At 41.2% G+C, this 9,704-nt stretch overlaps 1 protein-coding gene across 5 annotated transcripts; it reads left to right on the top strand.

The window, feature by feature from the left end:
- nup54 (nucleoporin 54) lies at positions 1 to 8,131 on the top strand. Of its 5 annotated transcripts, XM_037117921.1 has the most exons (15): positions 1 to 158; positions 469 to 576; positions 2,140 to 2,226; positions 2,404 to 2,568; positions 2,977 to 3,063; positions 3,840 to 4,001; positions 4,635 to 4,861; positions 4,941 to 5,128; positions 5,540 to 5,736; positions 5,844 to 5,898; positions 6,049 to 6,142; positions 6,461 to 6,568; positions 6,696 to 6,815; positions 6,973 to 7,083; positions 7,616 to 8,131. In XM_037117921.1, exons 1-15 carry the CDS (start codon positions 116 to 118, stop codon positions 7,742 to 7,744), a joined length of 1,881 nt encoding a protein of 626 aa, XP_036973816.1. In that variant the 5' UTR covers positions 1 to 115; the 3' UTR covers positions 7,745 to 8,131. The 5 variants fall into 5 exon arrangements, with proteins under 5 accessions (XP_036973816.1, XP_036973812.1, XP_036973813.1 ...); XM_037117917.1 differs by lacking the exon at positions 2,404 to 2,568; XM_037117918.1 differs by lacking the exons at positions 2,404 to 2,568; positions 2,977 to 3,063.
- The last annotated feature ends 1,573 nt before the right edge of the window (positions 8,132 to 9,704 follow it).

Raw genomic sequence — 9,704 nt, forward strand, 5'->3', positions numbered from 1 at the left:
CAGCTGCCAGTCTCCTGTCCAGACTCTAGGTGGCGGTAATGCGCCATTTTGTTGGATATTAACTGTTTACCCTAATCTGTGAGGAGAAGAAGAACCGCAGCTAGTGACAGTCAACATGGCGTTCAGTTTTGGCGGCGCCACGAGTAACCCAGCGGCAAGTAAGGACATTTTAACTTGATTTGGACGCATGTGAATGAAGCTAGAAACATGTTGCCTGTGTATTGGTTAAGTAGCTCCAGTTCGGTGTGAGTAGTTTAGGTCAGCAGTACATGTACACGCTGAACTGGAATGGCTAACGGTTTAGCTGTTTTGGCTAACGGCTACTCCTCACAACTCATCTAGTTACTAACGTTAGCCATCGCTCCCTCATGTCAAACGTCTGCTTGTGAAATTCATTGTAGATAACTGTAACGATACCTTACATTCATAGCCCTTCTCTTTATTTTTATTTTTTATTTTTTTGTGAAGATACGTCCGGGTTTTCATTTGGTTCATTTGGTGCCAAAACCACCGCACCGACAGCATTTGGCTTTGGCCCCACAGCCACCACCACCACCGCCGCATCTGGATTCGGCAGTAAGTCCTAATAATAGTATTCTCACCAAAGGAGGCACCCACAGTGATGACAGCTGTGTGTTGGTCATAGATGCTCTAATGTACAGTCTATCTGTCCAACACACCTGTGTGTCCGCAGTAGATGTATTTTGGTTTTATCTCTCAGAAAGCTGTAAAGATGAGCATTGACAGGTTGTTTTCTCCAGCCACAAGACAGAGCAATGCACAGCTGCTTCCCTAAAGTTTTCTGTTGGAAGTATCTGGGAATCTGTCAAAGAACTTGGTATAGGGAAAGCTCATAATAACCCTGAATCTTGCTTTTGGGTCAGACTGTGGTAACAGCTGTATTGAAGTCAGTGGGAGATGCATGGAGAAACACACTTAAACCTAACAAAATCTGCCTCATATGACTTCTGAGGAAGGTGGGTACCCTGTGGTTATCCTACTCGCCAACGTATTTTTTTCAAGCATTCTATCACCAAAGGTTATACAAGGTTGATATGTTGGGTTTTAGTGTGTTTCTCTATGCACCTTCCATTGATTTCAACACAGCTGTCACCATAGACATAGCAGTCTGGCCCTAAGATGAGATTTGGTGATGTAATGATCCGTCCTTCTCTTTTTAACTTCCTTGCAATGGGTCCCATACGGTGGAAAAGACACTTAAATGGACCAGTAGAGCCATCAGAGATAACTGGTCAGAGTAATATTAGACTAAGGTTTAACCATAGCAGACGACAGCTGGTTAGGATTGTGGATTAGATGAAGCGCAGTTTGAAATAAACTGAAATATATTGCTGTAGCTAATGACATCTATTCAGTCAGATACTTTTGTGGACAGAGACCAGAGTGGTGACTACAGACAGAAAGAGGATGCTGTGTTGGAGCCAAATATATTGCATTTTAAACACATTTATTTTATTGACAACGTGGACACAAAAATCACTGATACTGGTAATCTGAAAAATGGCTGAATATTTGCCCCAATAATCGGTCTATAACTCCCTATTACTACACTACTCCAGGACTTGAAGCTGTGATTTTGTAGGGCTACGTTTGTACTATTACTACGGTTATTTAACAGTGTGTGGGTTTGGCATCATTATGATCATTTTTGTTTGTCTGTCACATAATAATGTACAGTAATAGTTGGCTACTTTCGTTAAATTAACGAAGGTTAACCAATTTTACACCTGGTTTGTGTTAACATATGAGCAGGTTAGACAGTTGTCTTTGTGCTGTCATCATTGTGCTGTGCATTTTTCATATTTCATTGTTTTTAATTTATAAACTGTCTGTGAAAACTCGGTTGATACTGTTGTTTGCTCATTCTGCACGACAAGCAATGAGTACGGTAAATGGAAGGAATTTTATCTGATGCATGAGGATATATCGGTTATTTTGTTCTTGGTAGTCCTAGTGAATCAGAAGGACAAGAATAATGAGACCGTGATTATGTTACCAGAAACTTGAACTCCTGTTAGTGGACTTAGTGTAGGCATTTAAACTGAATGAAGAGGGTAGGTGTTTAGTTGTGAAGAAGTTCAACTGAGTGCCTGTTGTGTGTCTACTCTTTCTTTGTAGCTCTTACAGCTCCTGGTTTTGGCACAGCTGCCACCACCACTGCTGCTGCGCCAGCCACCGGATTTAGTTTTGGCTCCACCAACACTGGTAAGATACACGTGTTCTGTACAAAACATGTACCTTTGAATCATCTTGTGATACCTGTCTCTTTACAGGAACTTGAACACTGTTTTTATGATTTATAAGCCCATACTAGGACTGATCTCTTGTCATTTAACTCCATGTCATTCTCTTTTTCTTGCTGCCTGCCTCTGCTGGCTGCAGGATTTGGGGGGCTGGGAGCTGGAAACACCACGGCTGGTGGGTTTAGTTTTGGGGGGTTCGGTTTAAATGCCAACCCAGCAGCAGTCAGCTTTAATGTGGGGTGCTTTGGTACAGCAACCACCACTGGCACTGTTTTCAATTTTGGTAATAGCCTGGCTAGCACAGGTAGATGACCTTTGTGATTGATTAATCAGTACAGTCTGTGTCTCTAAACACACATTTTCATTCATTTTCACATCTTGTGGTGCAGTGATTTCTCATCTCACTTGTTGCTTCGTTTCGTGAAATGTTGTGCATTGTTGTTTCCATTTGCATGAGGGGACAAATTGTTGAATTAAGCACTTTTCTCACTTGATTCCTGTAAAGCCCAGTACATCTTCACCTTCCTTATACGACAGAAGAAGGAGAATGCTAGATGGAAATAAATATCAGTTTATTAATCTTAAAGGCTCAGTAATGATTTTTCTTTTCAACTATATGTCAAATAGTCTCTTCTCATTTTCATCTATCTCTCACCTCTTTTTTTGTGTCGCCTCCTTTTTCTCACTTTTTCTGGTTTGCTTTGTTTCTCAGGCACTTTTGGTGGCTTTGGAACGACTACAACAACTGCTGCTGCACCAGGTTCCACTTTTAGCTTTTCTGCTCCTGCCAATGCCACAGGTCAGCAGTACAGCAGTACTCAGAACTTAAACTTTTCCAAACTCCTACCAGGGAATGTAAGATGGAATGCCTCTTAATGCAACATTTTACATCGATCTTTGTTTCAAATTCAACACTGACTGAAAGATGTCCGAGCCCTGCTTGATTGGAATCAGATGGGAAAACTATTTAAACGCCTTAGACTTAATGCCTGTCATTGCCTCTTGCAAAAAAAAAAAAAAAAAGCGTGTCCACCTGGGTGCATTCATCATTTCCAATCAGAGCCGGAGCTGGAAATACTCATGACTGCTGCAGAGTCATTTTACCTAGAATGAATGCCAATTATACCCTTTCCCACTGAAGACAAAAAACAGATGTTAGTGGGGTTTTATTGTCCATGGTGAAAGGGTTATTTACCACGGCTCTGTTGTGTGTTTCATTCCAACTGTTAAATCGTAGAGATAAAACTGTCTGTTGCATTAAAAAGTAGCTAATTACTTGGGGTAAGTCCTACAGAAAGCCCAGTGTAGACCGAGTTTAATGATTTAGTATCATAAAGTTGTGGATGAAAATTAGGTAAGTTTTCTAAACCTTGGTTGCTGCTGCACATTCTACTTTGTGTTCAAACAAGATGTCTATATTACCCTGCACTGTACAGAAGTCCTCCCATCACTCCTGCACTGATCCCTCTGCAAAGCCAGCAGCATATTTCCCAAACATTGTAGAATTTACAGGCATTCAGTGGCGTTACTGTAGTTGATATTTTCTCACTGTGTATGCACATTGTTCTCTTTCAGGAGGCTTGTTTGGTAACACGCAGAACAAAGGCTTTGGGTTCTCTTCTGGGCTTGGCACTGCGACCGCTACTGGGGCAACAGGATTTGGGACTGGATTAGGAACAGCTAGCCTGGGTGGGTTTGGAGGCTTTGGAGGCATCCAGTCAACTCAGCAGCAGCAAGGTGAGAGAACGCATATTTCCCAAGAACTTTATGGTGCTATCAAGTGCACCTTGTAAACTCAGAAATCTATGTTCAAGTACTACAAGGGTCTAAAACAGGACAGTTTCTTTTTGTTTGTTTTGTTTCTCCTATGTTGAAAAACACAGGCCTACATCTGTCATGACATTCTTATAGTTATTATATTTCTCCAATGGCAGATTTTAATCACAAATCTCTGTAACCATTTAATTTAATCCCTAATGTAAACATTAATATTTTTAGCAGTAGTTATCTCAGATTCCTTTCATGTCAGAATGAATAAGTGGTGATACCCAGCTGTGTTCCTGATTCACTTAAACAGCAGGCTTACACATAGCCTTCCATGTCAACAGTACCAAATGTGCTGTACACCTGTTATCACTGCAGGGGGCGACAACAAACAGAGAGTAACTGATTTCATGTTCAACATCATGATCAATCCAATCATCAGCTGCACACAATCAACAGTGTGCAGCTGAGAGAGAAATACAAGACTGTTATAAATTAACATAATCACTTCAATTAGTATTGAAGTTTTACCCCTTGAACATAGATGTTTTAAATATAAATAGTAGGACGGTCTGACGTGTCACTTTACCTCCTTCTCTCTACCAGGAGGTTTGTTCGGCCAGCAGGCCCAGCAGCCTGGTCAGGCTCAGCACAGCCAGCTTTACCAGCAGGTCACGGCTCTGTCAGCACCCACCTTGTTAGGAGACGAGCGGGACTCCATCTTAGCTAAATGGAACCAGCTGCAGGCATACTGGGGCACTGGGAAGGGCTACTACAGCAACAACAACCCACCTGTTGACTTCACACAGGAGAACCCATTCTGCAGGTTCAAGGTACAGCACAGAGTCCAGCAGAGTGTTTGGGGGGTTCGATAGATTAATGTGAGTGTTTAATTTGTGTTTTGTTTGCCAGGCAGTGGGATACAGCTGCGTCCCTGTGAGTAAGGACGAGGATGGTTTGGTGGTCCTGCTTCTCAATAAAAAGGAGGCTGATGTGCGAGCGCAGCAGCAGCAGCTGGTGGAGTCCCTGCACAAGATTTTGGGAAGCAACCAGACACTTACTGTCAACGTAGACGGGGTCAAAGCCCTGCCCAACGACCAGTACGTTTCTATCACATGTCATCACATTTGATACCTTTTTATTTATTATCTATATACATATACTATAGCAAGGGTGCCCTTATCATATCAGCGATTACTGGAAGCCATACAGGCTGTTACTGATGACTGTTCTCCAATCAAGATGACAAAAAGACACTTATTTACTTTATTGTCATCTAAAATTGGTAGTTATTGGTGACATGGTTAAACTACCATTTCAGAGGAAATAAGAAATTGTATCTATTTTGATCAATTCAAAGAAATGGTTTAAAGCTAAATGAAAACATGTGTAAACTGTAAAATAATCTATGTAATTAAGGAAATAAAAACAGGACACAGGATAATTTATCATCACAGAACCTCATTACAAACCATTGTGGGGTCTTCTTCACGTGTCCTCCGTCTTCTCAGGACCGAGGTGATTGTTTACGTGGTGGAGCGTTCTCCCAACGGCACCTCCAAGCGGATCCCGGCCACCACACTCTTCGGTTATCTGGAGCAGGCCAACGTCAAGATGCAGCTCACACAGATCGGAGTGATCATGTCCGTCACACGCACAGAGCTGTCTCCAGCACAGCTCAAACAGCTGCTGCAAAATGCTCCTGCAGGTAAATGTGTGTGTGTGTGTGTGTGTGTGTGTGTGTCATCCTCACGCTGAATTCAACAAACTGTTCATGATTTATTTGTAACTGAGGGTGTTGTCTCTCCTCTCTAGGAGTGGATCCCATCATTTGGGAGCAGGCTAAGGTGGACAACCCTGATCCTGAGAAGTAAGTTGCTGAAGAACATCTCTACAACAGTTTCTATAAAGGGTGGTGTATGAATAATGTGGAGAGGGGGAGGCAGTTACAGTTACTTGATGCATTTTGATTTTCCCCAAACTTGTAGCCTTTCAGCTCACGGGTTAATGTTTTCTCCAGATTAATCCCGGTGCCCATGGTAGGTTTTAAGGAGCTTCTTCGCAGGCTGCAGATTCAGGAGCAGATGACCAAACAGCATCAGACCAGAGTGGATGTAAGTCTGTTTCGGCTAGTCTTTAAATGTCGAAAGGAAAAAAAAAAGAAAGAAAGAAACTTGCTCAAGGTGACTTCTTGTTTATCAACAAAGGAATTTTGGAACAGTTTTGTGGTCTCAGAGACAGAGTACACAGATGTCCTGGCCATGATTGATGACACTAGGGTGAATAACTTGAATAACGATTCCTTTAGCATTTATAGTCAAATTAGCAATTTTTTTAAGCTCGGTTTTACAGAGTGAAAGAAAGAGGAAACATGCATTTTATCAGGGAAGAAACTCTAAACATGTTAACAACTTACCTATTTGGACTTGCAGATTATCTCCAATGACATCAGTGAACTGCAGAAGAATCAGGCGACCACCGTGGCCAAGATCGCCCAGTACAAGAGGAAGCTGATGGATCTGTCTCACAGGGTGCTGCAGGTAGCTGCCTCACCTTCCTCACTTTGTTCAGCGAAATGTCATTGTTGGTTTCTACAGTTTGAATAAATGCCCTATCACTGTGTCATATTTATCATTCCTCCTCATCCATTTTTGATTTTCCTGACAGGTGCTGATCAAGCAGGAGATTCAGAGAAAAAGTGGTTACGCTATCCAAGTGGATGAGGAGCACCTCCGGGTGCAGCTGGACACCATTCAGTCTGAGCTCAATGCCCCCACACAGTTCAAGGCAAGTGTGTCTAACAAGTGCAGCCTGACACTGCTTATCTTTTCATCCATGGAGTATGCTGACAGGACTTATAATGAGCTGTCAGACATGAAATGACCAGTACAGACAAAATCTTTAATGGACAGTTTACAGTTCTCATGTTGTCTTTTTCTTTCAGGGTCGGTTGAATGAATTAATGTCCCAAATCCGAATGCAGAATCACTTTGGAGCCGTGAGATCAGAAGAGCGCTACAATGTTGATGCAGACCTGCTTAGAGAAATTAAACAAGTGAGTCACCACATTTGCACAGTAGACAGGAGTACACCTTACACAGTAGGCATACACAGATTACATATCATTTTCCAACTGTTGGTCTGCTTTCATTCTTTTCTTTTAAAACAGCATTTAGTTGGTTGGCAGACATTTCTTAGGAAATGAAATTGTCTGCTCTGCACAGGAGCAGCACAGAGTAGTACGAGTAAAGAGAGTTGATTGAAAGAATTTCAGCTGAATGAAGATTGTTTTGCTCTGTAGACACATTTCTGATGAGAGATAGCAGGCTGACCACATTGTGTTCCCTGTGAATAGCCTAATTCTGAATGAGGACAGGTTAAATGCTCTTAATGTGAAGCTGCAGCAGTAGGAAATGTTCTGTTTGCATTAGCGTTAACTGAATACAGCGCTCTACAGATGGCGAGTGTCTTTTCTTGTGAAATGATCCAGTGTAATGCATGCATCTTATTTTAACATCCCTGCCTTGTAATTGTGTTTTTTCTTTTGTTATTAACTGCAACACTTGTTCTTTATCTCTCACTTTCAGCACTTGAAGCAGCAGCAGGAGGGTTTAAGTCATTTGATCAGCGTCATTAAAGATGACCTGGAAGACATCAAACTCATAGAGCACGGGCTGAGTGACAGCGGACACATGAGAGGAGGCATCCTGAGCTGAGTCTGTCCTGCCAACACACTCCTGCTCTGAAAAGTGACACGCCTGTAGAATCAACGGAGGGCATCTGAATATAGAGTTATTATTCTCTTCATCAGCATTTCAGCAGGTTTATCAGGACTGTGTCTCCATCTGTACCAACACAACAATGACTGGTTAATCTGTGCTTTCTGGACTGATATAGAGAGACTCAACATCGTCTAATAATAGCTGGCTTCGCCTTTCGTTAAATCAGATTATGGATATGAGACTATGAATGTGACTGGCATGTAAACAAGTCGTGGGATTGAGCGTGTGTTATGATTGAATACCTTGTAAATACATCTTTGTATTTTGTTTTTTAATGCTGTTGTTACAATATTAATAAATTTCATTTTAAATTGAAAACAAGGTCTTCAAATCTCTTGAAATACTTTTTTACGTTGCGGCACCACTGTTAGTGTGTTCTTTTGATTTGATTATCAGGAATGCTTGATTTATTTTATTTTTCTTACATAATCATATAAACCAAGAGTCTTTTTAAATATTTTAAATGAAATGATTCAACAGTCATGTCTGTTTGTCTCCTGGTGTTTAAATAATCATGATCAAAAGATACAAATTTAAAATGAACACCTGGTTAAACTAAGTGACTGTACATTGATTTCTGTGGTTATTATTTTGTAAAAAAAGAAAAAGGTGTTTTGCAATTACATTACATTAAAATTCTGGAAGTGTCTGGTATACGTACCTTGAAATTGCCTGAAGTTAACTCATTTCATGCCATTTCAACATACAGGTGCACTGCTGCGGTTACTCATACAGGATACAGGATATGTCACGTCCACTGTGTTTACCTTCTGACAAGCCTTTTCCAGCATCTCATCAAAGTAGGGCTTGAGTTGATAGGATTCATGTCCTCGATTCAAAACCCCACAAGGATGAAAGACCGATTAAGCAGCTGTCGGATGGATTATATCCCCTTGGCAGTCGAGTCACACGTATCCCTAAGGGTCCGAATAACGCAGTTTATCAGAATACAGGCAGCTGTGAAGTGGAAGTAGTGACTTATGGATGTGACAAAACACGGGCAAGGAAGAAATATGATGTATGTCTGTTAATAAAGATTGTGAACCCTCAGGGGAAAAGTAACTAATGATTATGTAATGAGTACTTAAGGACTCTGTCCTCCAGTAACTCATCATTATCTACTATATAGTCCTCCAATCACAGTTATTCAGGAATAACTCATGAACGATTCATTAACTTGTGTGTTGTTCCTGATTAATTCTTTACTTTCTTCTCAGTAACATTTTTGTATAACTTATTGTAAAGTGTTACTGCTACGTCTTGGCTTGTAACATTTGCTGAAATATTAGCTTCTGCACTGATTGAAAAAAATATGGAGGTCTTGTGTAGAAGACAAGCTGCCACCATTGAGTTTCCCCAGCACAGGCAGTTCACAAACAATAATCTCAAACTAAAATCCCACGGGCCAGCGTGGCCATTTGACCTCGGGGCGCAGCTATCATCTTTGGTCCAGCACATCGAGTGAGTGTTAATGAGTGTCAATAGTCAACAACATGACATGACAATCAGCTCACCTGGCGCTGTTCCTTTCAGACATGTGTCTCTTGAAGCTGAATTCCAACCACGTTCACCTCCACACATCATTTGGGTCTAAACTCCTGACGGCACCCTCGTTTTTCCACCTCCTTTCTTTTCTGGCGTCCAGATTTATGTGTTATTTTCACTCCAACATTAGCCAGAGTTTGTCAGTTCAGATTAGTTCAGGACTTTCAGGAGAGAAGGTTTTCTGTGTTTTCTGTTTATGATTATAAACAGTGTGTAATTTGGTTCAGCACTTGTGAACAGACTTTGATGTATGAAGTCAGTGGGGCTCCACTGATTCCTAACTTTTTTCTGCAGATTATCATCAAAAATGTGCTCAACATGAAAGTCAAAGACAACATAACACACCATC

The sequence above is a fragment of the Acanthopagrus latus genome, chromosome 12 (assembly GCF_904848185.1).
Source record: "Acanthopagrus latus isolate v.2019 chromosome 12, fAcaLat1.1, whole genome shotgun sequence".
NCBI lineage: Eukaryota > Metazoa > Chordata > Actinopteri > Spariformes > Sparidae > Acanthopagrus > Acanthopagrus latus.

Coding starts and splice junctions, on each gene's coding strand:
- nup54 (XM_037117921.1), top strand. CDS start 116: ATGGCGTTCAGTTTTGGCGGCGCCACGAGTAACCCAGCGGCAA. Junction 2,227..2,403: donor TTTTGGCTCCACCAACACTG/GTAAGATACACG, acceptor TGCTGGCTGCAG/GATTTGGGGGGCTGGGAGCT. Junction 6,143..6,460: donor AGCATCAGACCAGAGTGGAT/GTAAGTCTGTTT, acceptor TTGGACTTGCAG/ATTATCTCCAATGACATCAG.